The sequence below is a fragment of the Apaloderma vittatum genome, unplaced genomic scaffold, assembly GCF_000703405.1.
Source record: "Apaloderma vittatum isolate BGI_N311 unplaced genomic scaffold, ASM70340v1 scaffold19675, whole genome shotgun sequence".
NCBI lineage: Eukaryota > Metazoa > Chordata > Aves > Trogoniformes > Trogonidae > Apaloderma > Apaloderma vittatum.
The window spans coordinates 111991-132314 of NW_009719099.1; the positions used below are offsets into that span (position 1 = coordinate 111991).

The 20324-nt window shown below is 36.3% G+C and overlaps 1 protein-coding gene across 1 annotated transcript in view; it reads left to right on the top strand.

The window, feature by feature from the left end:
• The window catches only part of LOC104274788 (diphthine--ammonia ligase-like), a 116813-nt gene extending 97763 nt beyond the window's left edge, over positions 1-19050 (top strand). The window contains 2 exon segments of the mRNA XM_009870519.1: positions 15764-16169; positions 18893-19050. Coding sequence (XP_009868821.1) covers positions 15764-16169; positions 18893-19050 — 564 coding nt within the window.
• The last annotated feature ends 1274 nt before the right edge of the window (positions 19051-20324 follow it).

Sequence of the window (20324 nt, forward strand, 5' to 3'; positions counted from 1 at the left end):
GCTGATAGATATTTTGAATGTGTTCCTATTTCAGCAGGCAAGTAACTTGATGCCAACTCTAAGTATCTAAATTTAAACCTTTTAGGCCAGATTTACAGACGGTTTAGATATCAGAAGATGTAAATCAGCCTGAACTAGGATTTTTAAAAAATATCTAAGGGCACTGGGCCCATTCTACAGGGACCCTGCATCATACCTCCTTTGACACGTCTGTAAATACCATTGGTACTACCCTGTGTCTTTCGGCTTTGCACACAAAATAACGCACAGGTCCTAAGTTATAAACAAGTTCAATTCGAAACCAGAAGCTGTCTAGCAACATGCAGTGGTTTTCTGGAGCAACTATTATGTTTTCGTGGCAGTCATTTAGAATGGCATCATGCATCTGTAACACAGCAGTCAGTCACATTGTTCAGACATGTCTGTAGTATTTGAAGTGTACAGACTGTCATGAATTTACATAAAATTTATGCATTCTCTCACTTTATCCTGTTTATAGAACAGAAGTAGATTATACTCAAGTAGTGGAAGTCGAAGGTTTTTCTTGCTGCAAAGGATTGGACAGAGGTTTAAGATCCTCTTTACCTATGAAGAAAATTATCATAAAACTTAAAAGAAATATAACACCACCACCACACCCAGATTTCTGTGAGAGGCTATTGACTTTTTCACCATCCCAAACAGATGTTCATAAGTCCATAATATTCAGGTACATGGGGTTTTGTGTATTTTATTGTATGTATTGTTTAATACCTATGTTTAATACAATTTTTAGATTTCCAAGTAGTGTTGTAAATTCTGTATCCTATAGATAATTGTATAGGTAATACTAATATAATTGCAAGAAAACTAAATATTTTTTAAAAACATTGTCACCAGCCATTAACTATGCCTATCAAAAATTTCATAGGAAGAAAATACTCATTTCTGTTTCCCTTGTTTGTTTCATCAGGTTTATAACGTTTATTTTGCTACTAGATGCTATTCTGAATGTTCCATAGTTTGATACATTAAACCAGGCTTCTTTTATGGCCCATGTTAGGAACACGTAGTGCATTCAAATAGCGCAGTGGTAGTGGGTCTTTCATCTTGTGCCTAGTGTATTTCATTTCCCCTGTGTTCAGATTAAACAAAGCTTTTGTATTCATTTGAAGCGATTGTAATGAGAATATTTAACATGGGTCAAATGCAGATAGCAGAGCTCCAGAGGTCCTTGAAAATAGTCTGCCTTTTGACACTGGGCCACAATGGGAGGTGAAAGGATTGCTACTTTCACCTTTTCTTTTTTTTTTTTAAAAGAAGATTATGATATTCTATCAGTAACATTAGTGGAGGCTTAATGAATTCTGAAAAGGAATGTAGTCAACAAAAAGAACAATGAAGCAGTCTACATGATTTTAACTAAAGCCATTATTAGAAATTGAATATGTATGTATACATTAAAAATCATATGGTCACGTAATGTTCTAAACAGTGTACATGAATTTAACTTGTAGAATGTAAACATAAAATAGGAACAGTGGAAAATAAGAAGGGAGGGCATTTCTTGTGTGAATGTTTGTGTACAGATACAGTCAAATCCTTAGCTGGTGTAAGTCAGCTTAACTCTCTGATTTCCGTGAACTGATCTACACTAGCTTGTTTGCCATTTACAGGTAATATATACATGCATTTCAACAATGTTTTTCAGTTAGACACAGTGAAGAAACACGTGTCAAGTTATTCAGGGTGGTAAACAGCCTGGTTCATCCAGGCTGACTGATTTTCCCCTGCAGCAGTTCCCTTATAAGAGTTTTTTTGAGTGATTCTTCATCTCCTCTGCTGAAAATATTAATTCTGTTTTGAGCCTGTCACTTTTGTGCTACGCAAGAGGGCATATAGGCATCCACTGCTTGCTTAGGCCAGAACCTCTGGTCAAAAGTCTTGTGTGTGATGACTGTGAAAGCCATTAACAGGATTTCAGCCCCGAGGCAAGTACCTGTTGTCGGTGCCTCTTCATAGAGGGGAGAATGCAATTTTGGTTGAAAAGTGATCAAGGTCTTACTCCCACTCAGGAAACTCCTCTGTTAAACTGTAGTCCTAATGACATGTAGGGCACTTCAAATCCCCACAACAAAGGAAGGAATTTCAGGAAAATCATTGGCTTCAAAGTTTTTTTGTTCTTTGGATGAGTTAATCCTGCTGATCAGGACTGAAAGAAGAGCCAGATTACCACTTGAGCATACATAGAAAGTTCTGTTACAAGTTGGTCCTTCCTAAAACTGTAGCAGCATAATCTCTTGAAGACACTGCAAATATTCCTTCCAAGTCAGTGCTTCCAACAAGCAGATGAATGTTAAGTACAAAGTAGCTATTGTAGATCTTGATATTTTCCAGGGAGGGTACTCTAACTTGTCTTTTCAGTGTGAGCTCAATAAAAATAAGGAAATTCAGATTAATAAAAATCAGGAAATTCAGATCTTGGAAACTAGAAAAACTCTGTACTAAAAGTCTTCCCCTTAAATCTATGTACAGTATCCTCTTTGTCATGGTTATACAGGACCTGGAAAAGCATTCCTGCCTCAGGAAGGAATCTCAGCCATTGAATGGTGTACTGCGTCTGGCTGGAATGGCGTTAACTTTCTTCATGGCAGCCCCTGTGGTGCTGTGTTTTGGATTTGTGGTTAAAGAAGTGTTGCTAACGTGCTAATGCTGCACAGTTTCAAGGCTTTCTGTTTTTCCCACTCAGCACCCCCAGAAAGTAGACTGGGGATGGGCAAGAGGTGACCAAAGAGATATCCTATACCACATAACGTCATGCTCAGTGGCAAAAACTGGGGAGTTTGGTCTTCCAAGGTGGCTGTTTCCCAGAGGCTGACTGGGCATTGGTCTCCTAGTTAGAGGTGGTGAGCAATTGCCTTTGTATCACTGGTTTTATTCTTTCCACTTACTAAACTGTCTTTATCTCGACCCAAGGGTTCTCTCATTTTTGCTCTTCCTGTTGTCTTTTCCATTGGGCTGGGCTCGGGGGTGACCGAGTGGCTGTGTGGGTGCTTAGCTGCTAGCTGGGTCAAAACCACAAATAGATTTAGCCAGCTGTCACTGAAGAGAAACTTTGCAACTAAGTAGGAAAATCCATACCTGGCCTTTTCCCTCATCAAACTCCAGTCAAAAATAGAGCTCAAAATATCATCATTTGCCTTTTGAAACTGTGTAAGAATCTTATCTCTACTTAGGTATGGTTCTAATCTTCCACCACTAAAAACTTGAAAGAAAAAAAAATAGAAATTACCTCAGGAAAATCTTCTTCCTTTCAGTGAAAGTACTTCTTTACTAGTGTATAATACAATCCAAGGGATCCTACTAAATTTCATTACTTGATTATCCTCATCTCTGGTTCTTTGTGCTGGTCGTTATAATAAATTCATTTCCTCTTCCTCCTACTCTTCGCTGAAGGAGATCACACAGGCTTCAAAATCAATAATAGATATTCCATTTCCTCTACTCATAAAATTCAAAGTAAACCAAAAATTATTTATCCTTTCCTGTTCTCCACTTTCAAAGTACAACAGATTGCATGAAAGTGAGCCGACGTTATTCTGAAATCCCTTCAAATTTTTGCATAGCAAAAATGAGCAGTATTAACTGGTCAATAACCAGTAACATGCATGCCAGCTCAGCAGTGAATAATCACTTTCAGCTTCCTCTCTGTATTTATTCAGCTTCATGGATGAAAAATAAAAATGCTTCAGCTGATATGATACATATGCATAGTTCTCACCAATCCTTTAGTTTAACACAGTGAACACAACTGCTAATGCTTGAAATCTAACTTCGATTTTTTAAATTTTTTTTTTTATATTATTTGATGTTAATATTGTGTGGGATTCAATACATCTTGCTCAGAAGCACCTTTGTGGTCCCAGCCATCTCCTGTAGTTGACAAAGTAGTTACTTCTGCATGCATTTCAGTAAAGAAGCATGTGAGTCTAAAAGAGGAAAATGTAACTGTTAACTGATGAAAATACTAATTGGCAATCATTTCAAATTTAGTCAGTAATTTTTGGTGAAGTTTTTTCATAATTTGTCAAATGAATGTTGATGTGGAGTCGTAGATATCTGTTCAGTAATGCATAGTCTCATAGTCTCTGTGTGCATGCTCTGCAGAATTACATGAGGAAATGTATAAGTATATGGATTTTTCTCTTTTACTCTCTCATACGTATATATGCATATAGATAAATATACATTACATACATATGCATTAATGTATACTTGTATGTTTATCTTAGTATAACAACTTTTAACAAGCATATAGATTAATTCACTTACACTTAAAGGCTGTTTATTGAAAACTTTCCATTCTAATCTTCTGTACCTGAACTCACCTGCCTTCAGGAGCATCAGAGTAAAGGATCCCATCATATATTTCAGTAGTAATCTGAGAGATGTATCTTCATCTTCAGGAGAACAAGTTTGCTTTCCATTTGCCCCCAAATTACTCATTACATAAAATGAAGGAATGTAAATATTTATATTTTCCACTAAAATTTTTTGTTTGCTAAACAGTGCCTGATTCAAAACTATTTTTGATTGCACATCTGTATATCATCTCTCAGGGAGACCCTGGCAATTAGTAGAAGTTGAATAGTGCTGTGAGAAATTTCAAAGTGTTTTTCTCCTGCCTCCAGCAGCATCACAATTTTCTTCATTGCATACTGCAAAATTTAATTATAGATTTTAAAAAGTAGCTAATGGTTTTTATGTGTATAGATGACAGGTGATTGTAATTAGAATATATGAGGTAAAAGCTGAAAGTTCAGAAGGAAAGTAGACTTTCAGAGAAAACATCTTTGCAATCAGTATTTGAAATTTAAATTCTAAATCATAAAATCAGTTATCCTGAATGCCCACAAAGTAGATTTTGACCATTAACTTTTCTCGTTTTCTGTCCCATTTGGGCACACACTCTCAAAATGATTTTCAAGTAGAATCTTTCCATCTTGAACATCCTTAATTCAGTTCAAATCTCTTTCCTAAGTGCTTATTTTTGACACTACACATGAAGAATAAAACCCTCAGAGTGACAGTCTGTGATCATGTTTCATGTGGCAGACTTCATTTGCTTTCAGTTTATATTGCTATCAATTTATGACTTTGTTCCTTAAATAGTTATCTATTTTCCACATTGTAACTGATATATCGAATGATGTATGTTTGAGAGGTATTTCAAGGAATCTTAACTTCAGTCATTAGCTGGTTATCTCTTGGCTCAGGAACCTTTAGTTTGTTGAGAGAAAGTGAATATTTTTAAAGCAAATAAAGCAGCATTTCAATATGTAATTATTTTCTTATCAATTTTACATTTTCATGCCCTCCTGAGCATCTAGCATGCAGAGTTTGAATTTGCATTTAGCTCTGCAGGAACTGCTTTAAATATTATTATTACGAAGGAAGAAATCAAAAATCAAAGTGAATTTTTAGTACAATAGCGAGGTATAGGAAGGTGCAATTGCAGTAACAGCAGCCTGCATTATTGTATAGAACTAATTCACAGCTTGACAGAAAGTCCCTGCTGGGGAGGAAATGTAGGGGAACTGGCAGAGTTTTACTACATCTGCTCCCTACTGCTAATAAGCTTTAACCTGTTTCATTTTTATTATGCTTACTGTTTAGATATTTTGCTTCGGAAATGATATCTGTAACTAGGAGAACACATAAAAGGGAGCACGACAGGTAGGGCTGTTTAAAAATTTAAAACTATCAGCAAGGGATATTAAAGGCCATAATGAGTCAGATGGTTGCCTTCTCAGTGTGGGTGTTTGGAGCGCAGGCACTGCGGCGCTGGTGGAAGGACCGAGTGTAAGTACTGAGTAAAGTGGTTTTCATAGCTTGAGTAGCTTGTACAGCCAGAAGGCACCATTAGATCATTCAGTCTGACCCGTACATCACAGACCATTACATTTCACCCACAAATTCCTCTTCTGAACCCTATGAGTATACTTAGACTAAAATATATCAGACCTTAAGAGCTTCAGATACTTTATGCCACAGGATGAGAACCAATGGCTGAGCTTCCCGTGCAGTAGCAGGGTGTTTACCCGGTTGGTAAGCGCACAGTGTAGTGGGACTACTTCTGCCAAATAAGCTAAGCAACCAAAGTTCTCTGTGCACTTCACAAAAGTGAAAATCCTTTCCTGAGCCCTTTGATCTAGGAAAAAAATACAGGTATTCCTATTGTGTCAGAGCACTTGCTTACTGAAATGTTCTGCTGAAACCATAAACAGTTACTTTAGAAAAAAAAATAAATAACACTACAAACAAGCAAACAAAAAACCCACAGAAACAAACAAAAAACCAACCCAAAACCAAGCCCTACCGCCTTAAAAAAAAAAAAAACACAAAACCAAAACAACCAGAATAAACACAAATTCGATTTTACCTGCCTCATTATGTGTAAGTGGGAGTAATTAAGGGCCCAGTAAGAGGTAAAAATCCTCTTCTTCAAGCATTCATGTGCATTTCTAAAGCTAATACTAATTGTCTGATTCTGAATTTCAGGCATTATGCCCCTTTGACAGCCATGCTGGCAGTCCCCTGTTCCTCAGATTCTCAGTCTAGACACATTCATTGCAGTCCTTTGAACATGCTTTTCTCTGAATAATCAGTGCTATAGCTGAGGTTTATAACTATCTAAAAATATGGGAGAAATAGTATTGTGTAGTTTCCATTCAATATTCTCACATGCTTCCTATAGCTGATTATACAACATTTTAAAATCTTTCTCTTGTTCTGATGCTGGCATAATTGTCACATACAGTTACGAAATGTATTTTGAAGAAAGATTGAAATGTATAAGACTCGGTGGGGAGTTGGAAACTCTTAAGTCCATGAGGCTATTGAAACTGTGCTTTTAGACAAGGGAATAGAAAAAGATTGTGATACTTGCTTAATATATCAAGTGAAAATCGAAGTCTCAGAGATTCTTCTCCATTACTGTGCGTGCAGGTGCCTGTGTCTGTCTTTCAGCGGGCAGGTTTGCATATTCTGTTTTTCTTTCAATTTATTCTAATGAGTTACTATTTGAGCTTACTTTTCAAGAAAACTTCCAGGTTGGTAAGTCCAGAAAGCAGAGAAGTTAGCCTAGTTATTACAGACGACATACACAGTTTTCAGGCTTTCAATCGTTTATTTGTTCTAGAGACTCTCAAAGCTGACTGTGTCTTCATGGAAATGTGATGCTGATTACTCTTGTTTTGATCATGTCAGAGAGCTTTTCAGTTTCAGAAACAAAAGGATGAAAACACAGAGCTCCAACAACAGAAAAGAGAAACAAAATTAACAAGCAGAGGGTATCGTTATATACTACATATAATCAAAAGAGAGCTTGTAAGGTTATGTCTTTAATTTAAGCTGGACCTTTTTGTCTGCTGCGCAGAAGTGATGAAAATTTATACCGCTTCTTGCTCTCTGTTGATGATCATGGTAAAAGATAGAGCAGCATGTTGCTAAATTGTTCTGTTTGAGTGATATAAACTATAGATTGTATATAGTTATTGATCTGATCTGCTTATGTTTTTTATGTAATGGTTCCATATACTTATAGGAGTACTATTCAGACACCATTCCTCATGGAAGTTTTGATTCTGCAAACACTGAAACGTATCCTTTATGCACCAAAAAGCCATCTCAACTTATCAAATCAAATTTACACTAGATTTATTGAGGGATTTGGGCCCTAAGAATAAAGTTAGTCAATTTTTGTGGTAGTTTCTTCTGACATACTTGGTCGACTACCATAAAATTTTAGCCCATCGCCTTCACAAATCCTAATAATAACCAGCAATATATTGTGTAGGATTCAGGTTTCCTATGCTCTCACTAATACAACTTGAGGTATGATTGTTTTGCTCACCTGCAAAATGCCTCTCTGGGAAGAGCTAAGCTGTTGTGCTTGGCATGTTAATTGCTGACCACTTCATATCTAATAATTATTTTGCATCACTGCCAGAGCTCCATGAAGAATTTTTCACAATTATTCTGAAGAAAATTTAATTTGTATTTTTTTCCCAAATGGCAGCATGTGAAATTATAGTTGTTATATTAAGAGATGACAATTTGAAATCCATTTGAATTACAAAAATTGATTAAAAGTCCCCTTAGAAATAGCCCTGCCTCTAAATTTCTATACCTGTATTTGTTCCCCTGTCTCTACTTTTCCTTTTTCATCTTTCTGTTTTCTGAAGATAGATAAAGACTGTGTTAAAAAAAGAAATTATTCTGAAAAGTGTGCTATCAGATCCTGACACAACAAAATAGTAAAGAACCACCTTTTTTTCTCTAGACTTGCCCTGGTTCAGTAATAGCAAGTGAGTACAGGCTCTGTCTTGCAGTTGACATTGTACAAAATAGTTCTTGCATGACACAGTGGTAACTGAACTACCATCACCTTTGTCCGACACGTGGAGTAGAAAGCAATATCATTTCTGAAGAATTGGTTTCTTTTTATATTAGCAGTATTTATTCCATGATAAATATTCAGGTTTGTAAAACCTCATTTTTAGTCTACCAGTCTTGTGTTAATGTATTTTTGGCATGCAGGAAATAATCTATTTTATTTCTGGAAGGAGTACTAAATGTCAGACTTGCTTATTTTTGTAAGCTTTGCAAAAAGAATATTTTTAACAATTTTATTGTTATAAAACACTGTGGTATTCATTCTTTGAATTCAGGCATGTTATACCAGGAATGCATGTGGCCTATTTATTAGACAAACTAGGATGTTGAAAAGGATTGCTTCTATCCTACTTTCTTCAGGAACTGACATTTTTATTCTTATGCAGTTTTCCTAGTGGAATCTTTACTTTTTAAAGTCATAAACCTATTGTTGTGAGAGACTCTAGCAATGCTTAAACTGGATCTCAGGAGTTTGATGCACTCTGTTTAATGCAGGCAGTGTAAAAGAAATTTTAAATGTATTATTTAAAGGCACATTCATCTTGCCGCTATAACGGTATAATAATGCATACCACGGAAGATTTTCATAAACTCAGCTTCTAAAAGTAACATCACAGTATCTTTCTTTTTGTTCTCCAAGTCAATTCTTTGTAGAGATAGCAATTACGCATTCATCTCTGTCTTTTGTAGCTGATTCCTTATGCAGCTGTGAGGTAGGTAGACCCTAGTCCTTACTCACACAACAAAAAGAATATTTCTCATTTGGAACAAATGGAGGAGAGTCAAAATAAACAAATTTATTTAATGAGTTTTAATAGCTGAAATGTGTACCTTTTTCAGTTAAATTAAGTTAAATATTTAAATAAATACATGATGGATTGAGCACAGGTTATCCTGTGGTCATTCCTGTGTTTTCATTGGAATTTTAAAAGGTCTATCTTTGATTTTATTTTATTTTTTCATGAACGATTACACTATTATTTAGAGAAGTTCTTTTTTAAAGGTAGCCCTTTTAGAACAACACTCTGTGTAAGTTAGTTCACAACCCTTACAGCGCAGTCTTCTTCATTTCACTCTGCTCATTGCATTGGGTTCTGGTTAGTTTTGTAGTGGTGGTGTGAATACATTAGGCATTGATTGGTGTGGAAGTATTCTGTAACTCTCCTGAATATGCGCAATAAAAATCAAGTGAATTTTTACTCAGAACTAAGGCATACAAAATGCAAGGACTTGATAACACTATGAACCAATGCAGTAACTTCTTGTATCTGAGCAAGCTGAGGAAAGCATTATGCATACAGCAGTTCAGATGACTGTTTTGCTTTAATATAGAGATGCAGGTTAATTACAAGTTTGAAAAACAATTGACAACCTCTGTTGTTAACCTTCCTTCTTATAATATCTTTTGATAAGGGATTGTTAATTCACTAAGAAATGTTTCTACCAAGCTATCTTTTCAGCCTCAGCCTGTGAATGAACATAAAGTATAGGAAGAGTTCCCATTCTTGGATGTCGTTTGATAACACAGATAACTGTGGCCTTCAATTCAGCCAAGTCTTTCAACCTCTTCTATTTCCAGCCAGTCATCCTTATGCTTTTGCAGACTGGAGTTGAGCCTCCACTGCAGAACCTCACTACAGGGGTTAAAACCCAGCAGACTGGCTGGCTGGCTCCAGTGTAACGGGGCTTGAGATCTCCGCTCCTGTGGGAAGTGCCTGACACAGACTGACCTCCTGCTTGGGACTATCCTGTTGTGTTTTGCTTGTCTGTGCTGTCTCTGCCAGTATAAGAAAGGACTGAAGCTATATGTACCCTCTCGAAAAGTAGGATTCCAGTTTTCTCTGTGATAGTGGTTTGGGAAAAAGGAGCCAAGGAAGCATTTTTTATTTTTTTTTCTCAGAAGGAGGCCAAGAGGAACCACATCAAACTCCCACTTCTTCCAGCCCAATATTCTGGTGTCAATACGTCTGCTCAACTTGCTGAAGAAGCACTTTAAATCTGTTACCTGCGTTCTTCTGCTTGACTCTGTATTCACTGTTCATTTATAAAATCAGTCTGGAATATCGCAGATTAACATGAAACTCCCTTAGAATTACAGAAATACTGGAAAAGACTAGTTATTGGAAGGGACTAATTGCAACAGTTCAGCCAGTCCAGTCAAGAAGGCGCAGACATTTTTCTTCACCAAACATAAGACTACTATCAGCATAAGCATAACTTCTTATGTAAGGACATAAGAATATCCATAATGATGTAGGCTTTACTTAATATTCTGACTCCAAACAGTAGCCCTAAGCAGATGTGAATAGTATAGCCAGGAAAAGTGTATAACCACCCTAGCATTCTCCCAACCTCAAACTATTTTAATTCATATTTAAATTAATGAAAGTAACTTTAGTAGTTCTATAAATCATTAAATTTTATATAAATTGTTAACTATTGTATAAGTAAGAATTAACTGAGAATTTTAAGATTTCTCTCTTATAATTCCCACTGAATCTGTGTTCTGAGTACTTGTTCAGGCTCCCCTTCAATCCCTGTAAAGTTCTTGCAACCACAGCAATCTCCATCACGAAATTGCAGGTGTCACCTACCATCGTTCTTTATGGAACCATGCTCCTACTAATGTCGTTTGATGATCCGTAGTTCTTGTACAGAAAGACAAGCATGCAAAATCAATTCTTATCCCTATTCACCCTTCTTATGTCATGTATGATTTTGTAAACCTCTGTCATATTCTCCTTAAGAAGGCTGGAGAACATTTCCAGTCAGACCCTCCAGAGCTTTTGATCATCCTTGTTTTCTTCCTCTGAACACATTCTGAGTCTAATATGTCCTTTTTCACTTGAGAAGTCCAGACTCGTGTATCTTACTGAAGGTGTGGGTGAACTGTGTTTTTTCACAACAGCATAATGGTAGCGGCTTTATGCTCTATTCCTTTCCTAGGAATTCATAATGTTTTGTTTGCTTTCTTAACTGCTGAATCTTTATTAGCCAGTCTATGAAAACTTTACAAGATGTTATCTAGCTTAGCATGGCACTCTCTTAGTGGTTACAGTAATATGGCATCAACCTACTTTGGTATTATAAGAAGTCAGGTAAATAATAGTCACATTCTCAGTTCTTCTAAAATCTGCTGCGTAGCTTCTGGTTTTCCCCTGAGTTATTGAAATGTGTATTATATCATCAGAAGAATATCAATATTTTCTTCACAGTGGGAGAAGTCCTTTGTTGAGTTGTGGGTTTTTTTCAAAGCAAGTTTAAAAGATGAGAGTGTTTGTAGTCCTTCTCTGGGTAGGGAATGATATAGATACAATGCATTTATTTGAAGAATTCTGTTCTTTTGGCTTCCTTTTCTGAACTTTCTGTAACTCCATCTTTACCGCCTTTGATAAATTGAGTAGCAGATGATCTTGTTGGAAGAGGGAAGATACTGTGAATCATTTTTTGAGGACAATCTAACAGGATATTCATTTAGAGCTAAATCCCTTGTCATAGCAAATCTTTGTCCAAAGTTTGGGGATCTATCATTTCATAGCATGACAGAATCAGCATCCTGCCATAGTGTGGTCTTTGAGATGATCCAGTTTACATCCATTCCTGAAAGAAGAAATCATTACGGAGTCATTTGTTTTCACAGGCTCTCAGCAATCTGCTTGGTTTTCCCTGTGATATTCTAACTTCTCCCAGTTTAAAGCTACCTTGCAGTATTTGTTCTTGGAAAGGTTTAAGTCCAAGTGGAAATTGGAATCTTCAACAGGCAGACCCTCTCCCATGAAGTAAAAATCATTTGAATACTAAGAGCTAGAAAATAAGTGTTTAAGGACAAATAGCTTTACATAACAGCTACACCTACAGCCTAATGAAGTTTGTAAAGACTTGTAAACAAGGTTATATATGCTCTAAGGAATCACTGCTTTCAACATTGTTTGCCCCAACAGTTTTCTTGTCTCTCAATAATAAGAATTTTAGAGGTTCCCAAGAATTGTCCCTTCTTTTTCGAGAATTGCAAGCCTAGTTGTACCATCCCCTACCTCATTCTTTTTTTTTCTTTTTTCTCCAAGACTGTGAAGATGGAGAAGGACTAAGCCAAAACCTGTGCTCCTTTACAGTACAGTCTACAACAGTATTCTTGGGCAAGAACCCTAAAAACACGTTTATCTTCGTAGTGCCATGACTGTCTGCTGGAAGCACTGAATCTCATTGATGAGAATGCAGAATCGATTGTAAAAAGCAACTTATAAAAGAACTCCTCTTAATTTTCACTCTTAATACATACTTATATTGTTCCAGCATTGTATAAATAGAATTTCTTAGCAGACCTTATATATTTGTATTCATTTACTAGACAGACTACCATCAAAATATTCACCCGTTTAAGACAGCTGTAAATTTCTGAAAGGTAACCCATAAATGCAGCATCCATGCACAACACAAATGTCAGCGATTTCTTGAAATTAAGTCAGGAGAGGTCATTGTTACAAGTATTTCTGTAAGATTCTGTAGCAACTGATGAAAGATTATTAGTCCCCAGTAGCTCCATCAGTTGTGCTTTGTGCAAACTCTCTAGTTAAAGGTTATGAGTGCTATGGTACTGCACAGGTGCACCATGAATAGTCTTTCACACAGAATGATTCTCATTTGTTAAATTTGGAAATGTACTTTCTTCTGGCCTTAATTTTCATGTAGTTCTGCGTATTCTAAATGGCAGCTGAAGGCAAGCAGAAATAGTGAGTAATTGATTTAACAACCTGAGACAAGTACAGGGAAGTAGAAAAGTTTGTCTTAGTGCTTGATGTGACCTGAGAGAGCTTCTTTAGACTTCTTTTTTTCTGAACAGTACCTCAGCACCTTGGGCCAGCAAAGTGGCCTTTAAGCCTGAATGAGCATGACTTTTTTTTTTTACCTCAGTGCAAAGCTCCAGTATTTCATCTTTTCAAATTGTTTTACAGCACTCAGAACAGAATTATATTGACAAGGTTAGAATTCATCTCCTAGAGGAGAATACTGTGCTCCTCCTGTTAAGTGCTAATATAACATTTATTTGTTGGTACCTTAATAACAGCCCTGGCTAGCCTAATGAAAGTACTGAAAGCCAAACAGTACTCAGTGAGATTTTATTATGACTGAAGTGACTGCAGTTTGAGACAAATTATGCCTGTTTTTGTTCCCGTATCAAAACCAGAAATGCTAAAGCAATTGCTACATGTTTGGTATAGAATTAGACTCCACTATCGTTAATATAGAAGTGCATTTTTCATGTAAACAGCTCACGAGGGTCAAACATCAAAGATATTCTGTGCAAAATGCTTGTCAATAACTTTGTGAGTGAATTTTGAAATAAAGTGCCTGTAACCTGTCATTATTTCTTCCTCTCAAAGTTGAGAGCGAGTGGATGAAAATTGAGCTTGTGAATTGAAGGTACCGTGAGTTATATGGCCTTATCGACTTCAGGCAAAATGACAGGTTTGCCTTGTTTTTATTTTTCCTTTCAGAGGCCAGGCAGTGGACAGTATTACCAATACATATTGCACTGTAAGCAGATTGATATATAAAAAAGTTATTTTCTGTGTACACAAAGAAGATAGTGTAAGTCACTAATATTAAAAATGTTTAATGTGTTGTCTCCTCATAAAAATTGAGAAAAAGTAAGAAAGGAAAAAAATCTGTGGGCCAGGATTGGCGTTTTGACTGTTCGAACAACTGTTCGAACAAAAAACTGTGTTCAGAGGGCTGATAAGTTAATGTGAATTCATACTTTTTGAGAGTATGTATATCATAAAATGGGGTTGCTTTCCATGAACTGGCGCTGCTGTATAAAAAATAGGATTATGAGTATGTGCATTTAAATATAAGGTAACAGCAGACCTAAACATGTGTACTGGTTTTGAATGGGATGGAGTTAACTCTCTTCATAGCAACCTGTATGGAGCTATGGTTTGGATTTGTGACCAAAACAGCGTTGGTAATGTGCTGGGGTTTTAGCTATTGCTGACCAGTGCTTGGACAGCATCAGGGTCTGTTCTGTTTCTCACACTGCCCTGCCAGGAGAGTAGGCACAGGAATTTGGGAGAGGACACAGCTGGAACAGCTGACCCCAGTTGACTAAAGGGATTTTTGATTCCATATAATGTCATATGCAGTTATAAAAACTAAAGAGAGAGATCTTTGGGAGGATAGGCATTGCTCACAGCCTAACTGGGTATCAGTCTGCTGATGGGGAGGTGTTGAGGCCTTTGTATTGCTTAATGTTTGCCTTTCTTCTTCCTGTTTTCTTCACTTATTGAAACATTTTTATCTTGATCCACCCATTTTCTCACCTGTGCCATTGGGGATGGGAGGAGTGAGCAAGCAGCTGTATGGAGTCAATCCACCATGATGCATTGTTCCCAGTTTAAAGCTCTGGGGTTCTTTTTGTTTGTATCCAGATGAAATCCAGATGTATCCAGTATGTAGCAACAGGGAAAGATAATTTTTTTAAGAACTTGTCTTGAGTTTGTTAAGATTCAAAGGCTATTTAATGCACATAGGTACAGTTTATTTGTGTTGAAATGGCTACAAATTCACAATTTCTTCCTCTGTCTCATAGAAGACCGTTTCAGTATTTTGAAATTTTATTTTCAGTTGCTATACCTTTTAACGTCCTACAGTGCAATTGATATTAAATTTTTTACCAAAAAGTAAGTAGAAAGCTGGTCCCAATTCTTTATTATTGTCAGAAAGAAAGTAACTCAGTTACTCAGAGTTAGCATATCAAGGTAGCTAATTAGACGTGCTGGTTGATGTGAAAACAATTTAAATATACCTTCTAAATTAGCTCTGCTATTAAGAAAACATGTTTTGTCTTCTAAGAGGGTTTGTTCAAGATCATTGTGATGTTCAGAACTATCTGAACTGTATCTTTGCTGTATCTGAATTGTATCTTTAGTAATTCAACTTTTAAAGTAAATTATAAGTGCTTTACTAACTGATTTCTGCAGTTTTGATAGTTTCTACTGTTTCTGTTTCACAAAGACCTTTGGTACATACAATGTATGCAAAAAGACTCTTTTTTTGACCTTGGTATGAGTGCAAAATGCATTATTATCAGCTTTTATTTTAATGGTGCAGGCATAGTAGTTGAGATTGCAGAAATGGGTAGATAATAACTGTCAGACAAATTTGTAATTGCTAAAGATGACATTTCAATAAGAAGAAAATTTAGGGGAAAAACAGTTGCCATGAAATAACTCTACTGCACCTATTTCCTTGAATTTATCAGCTGAATATGAGCAACATTATTTTCTACCAGCTCTGTAATATGCGCAATATTTTGTTTATCTTTTAGGCTGAAGATTCAGAGGCGTATCATGATTTCACTGCAGTGTGTGGGTTGCTTGCTGTGGTTGTAATATCTCACCTACCCAGAGATGCTGCGATTGAATGGCATGTTGTTGCAGCAGTTGATGATCCACTCCAAAGAAAACATTTTGCAACCAAGATGCTGTCAGAGGGCTTCCAAATTGAGTGTGAATCTGTGGAATCTAGTTCTACATCTTGTGCATCAATCTCTGTACGTCTGAGCTTGGTTTCACCATGCGCTTCCCAGCTTGATTTAGATGGACCTCTTAATGCCTTAGTTGCTGTGTTCAGACAAGCTGTTGAGAAACTTTCAGAAGACTGTAGTGCAAGTCCTTTGTCTTTTAGAGCTTTCTTCAAGGAGGATGTCTTTGATGCTGAAACACTACAAACAGGTACGGCTTACGGTGACAGAAACTCTCTACAGCTACCTGAAAGGAGGTTGTGGTGAGGTGGGGGTTGGTCTCTTCTCCCAAGGAACAAGGGATAGGACCAGAAGAAATGTCCTCAAGTTGCACCAGGAGAGGTTTAGATTAGATAATAGGAAAAGATTTCTTCACCAAAATGATTGTCAGGCACTGGAACAGGCTGTCCAAGGAAGTGGTGGAGTCACCATCCCTGGAGGTGTTTAAAAGACATGTAGATGTGGTGCTTAGGGACATGGTTTAGTAGTGGACTTGAGAGCACTAGATTAATAGTTGGACTTGGTGATCTTAAAGGTCTTTTTTAACCTAAGCAATGCTATGATTCAATGATTAAGATGTGTTTGTTCTTTTTATGAATGAGACATGCTTCTCATATAAAAAGGCTCTATTCCTAGATCTTTTGAAGTCTAAACAGGATAAAGCCCTGGATTGCTTGTTCTTATCTCACATCTGGCCTGTCTTTGAGTAGGAGGTAGGATTAGATGATCTCACTCCAATCTGAGTTATTCTGTGATTCCATGAAAGAGAAGTTGCTGAGAAACCCAGCCACTTTAGGGTTGACTATAGGGAGAATTAATCTTTTGCATAAAAGTCTTTAAACAGTTGTCCATTTGGTAGCTTAATTTTTGTCATGATCTAGAACTGTGTTTCTGTGTTCAAATAACCAAATTTTGTGAGCTAACAAGACTCTTTTGAAAATAAATAATGAAATTATTTTTTTTTTAAACAAGGAAATGGTATTGTATCCTGTAGGTTAGAGGGTGTCCAGTTTTGAACATGGGCTGATTTCTTACCAATTTATTTAAACAGAACTTGCTAACCAAACAGATTTACTGTTTCTTCCCAATGGTTGTTTTGGGGTTTGGTTGTGTTTTTTTTTCAAAATCTCATTTCCTTACTAAGTAAAGAGAATATAGAACAATAAATATAATGTTGTATTGGGCTATGCTCAATTTGGCACAACTAACATTATGCAAGAGCACAGAACCTTATTTTATTTGTCAGGCCTATAAAACTGGTAGACCATACTTGTATTGAAATCAGTAAGAGCTTTGTTATCAATTTGGGAAGGAACAAAATCAGATACTTAGTCTGTATTTACCTCGAACATGCATGCACTTTAAAAATCCTTGCAGACCACAACTGATCCATATTAATTAGCTGACATAAATGTTAGCCCTCAAATATTCTTCTGTCCTATATTTTTTTCTTAACCTGCAGCAGTTTTTGAAGGAAATTCAACTTGACATTGTTTAATAGATTTAAAGTACAGGAATTGAAAGCTATAGAAATGTGGCATAGAATAAGCATATTTAATCCAGAAAGCAGGGAATGAACATATAGTCTGACAGAATGTTGTTGTTTTTGCTACATCTTGTTTAAGTGCTAAAAGGAAACCTGTTCCTGGCATGGGATTAATGTTACCATTTTGCCTACTTTCCTTCTGATCTTTCTCAGGCCATAGAATAATTACTTCCAAATGAATTTCCTTTGCTTTATTAAATATATTGCTCGATATAATATATAAATTGTGCAAAAAAAAAATGGATTCATTTCCATTCATGTTATACTACAAATGGCATAGACGTAGAAAGATTTGTTGTGATTGTCATATATTCAGTCTGGTTGTGTTCAGTTCTCTGCACTGTCATAATAATTCCTGTCATTATAGCAATTTTATCATTATCCCCACTGTTAAGAAATACTTTCTTGCAAATCTGTAGCATATATAGAATACATTAAATTTACAAGTAGCACTAATTCATTGATGAAGAATTTTAAAATAACTTTTTTCTACTTAGGAAAAATTTCCAGAAAGTTCATGTAATGGGAAGAAGAAATATGCTATATATCTGAAAAGAATTCCTCAAATTAAAATAGTGGTTGCTGAAGTGTGTCTTACTGATAATTTCAGGCTGAGTTAAAACTGTTCCATATGCTGTTTCTTATTCAAAATCAGGAGACTAGTTTTTAATATATTTTTAAGACACAGGGGCAATACTTAAGTGTTCTGCTAATATGGAGCCTTGAAAAGCATGTAGCCTCCAGTGAAGCCTCCTCAGCTTTCCAAAGTATGCAGCACATTACTGAACTAAGTCCTTGACTGCCTTTTGTACTATTATTATAATTATTTGTCGTAATTTAGGATGTACTCACACAAATATGTTAACTCTAAGTTTAAAAAAGCACTGTATAAGGTCTGCAAGATGTTCCCCTTCATTTCAGTATCCCTAGACAGTGTCCATAAGCAAGATAACAGGTAGGTTTTCGTCTTCTCAGTTCTATTGGCAGTCTTCAGTTTTGACTGGCAGAACTACTGCGAATGTGTGTGTCCTTCAGTGTGCTTCACAGTTATAATATACCAGAACTAACATCAGGTCTTTCTTTTGAGTCTGGTGGTGCTATTTTAACCTGACCACACCACCAGCCCAAGGTGTTACAAGATTGTTAAGTTCTGATGACCACCACTTTGTACAGTTTCTCCTAGTGTTTTCTTGTTTTCCTCTTGAGTCTGTTTCATCTACAACAGCACATTAACTTGTCAGCCTTCTTCCTAAATCTGGATTCAGGACCAAGGGAGGAAAAAAGGCATGCTTTACATTACCCAGAAGGTTAATTCATTACCTGAATAGAATTCAAAATATACATTTAATACATTTAGGCGAGTTGAAATAAGCTCGTTCCACTTACAGAGTGCGTGAATCCGAATGTAGCAAGTCACAAGAGGAAACAGTACTGGCTTCCAAAAGAGCACTGGTTTGTCAGCTCTGAGCATGGCCGAAACTTGTTCCTACCTGTCTCTGTAGATTTGCCGTAAGATATTTTGAGTATTTGGATGTCTCTGTGGTGATAAATAAAGGTACTTTTTTTCTGATTAGACCTTAAAATCATTGGATTGAAAGGAGGGAACACTGCCATAGATCTTCACAAATGAGCCTCTGATTAGATGAGTGCTTTTCTGGTGCAAAGAAATCTCCTTTTATTTAAAACTGTCAAAATAAGTTAGAGAAATTTTTTTGTACCTGACACAGTAAGATGAAAACCAGGAATATGTATATTCTGCATATCGTAACAGGTTATTGGAAATTATTATAGGTGGTGTTACTGATGTCAAAAGAAGCTAAAGGTTTGTAATGCAAATTTGAGACAGATAGCTTTCTGTCATCCTAAGACCAGATATAAAGTTTTATTGAACAAAGTGTGGTACTGATGGTGAACTTCTCAGAGGCAATCCCTCCTAACGTACGAGAGCATTATGGGCACCATGCTGCGACCACAGAACGTGTCAGAAGTAGGAGGATTAGATTAAGCTGACATATATACTTAGTAAGATGCTGTTAAGCCTTTAGAAGTCTTTAACATAAATTTGACTATTTCTTTCTTATCCTCATTTAAATATGCATTAATATAAACGTGTCAGGACGATTTGCTATACCGTCCAACTGACTAGATTATAATTCAGTATAGGAAAGATGAATGTTCAATAAGTCATCCCATTATGATTTCACAAGCCTTGTTCACAGGATGTATGCAAAATATTTTTGAATATTTATTAGGGAGTAGAAAAGGTCTTGCATTCACCAGAACATCATATTACATAACCCTTTTTTAATACTGTAGACAAAAATGAAGTGAGAATATAAAAAGGCCAGAGAAAATAGGAATAGAAGGACAGTCTGGTAGCAGCATTAAAATGAATATATAATAAGTTTTAAATGTGGCTGTACTCTGTAAATGCTTAGGGCTAAAAGGCTCTTAGTACTTACGTGTTGATCAAATTTCAGTGATACTATAGTTGGAAAAAAATCCAATATGGGTCAAGTATAATTCAACTGAACTGCAGAAAATCTTACTTTAAATGGGGCTGTTTCTTGTGTCGAAAGAGAAGGCCTGGTGAGTAGGCACTCAGGAGCCCTTGCACTGACATAGTAACAACCTAGCGCGTGGTTTTAAAATGAAGATTTTCGTGGATAACGATTCATGTGAGTAGAAACTAAGCAGTAGTAAGAACTGTTTACTGAGTAACAGTGAAGCAGGTACATAAGTGTTGATAATTTCTAAGTGTTGGTCCTTTTGCAATCACTAACTAATGAAGTAGTTGTGACTAACATATGTAGTTTGGCC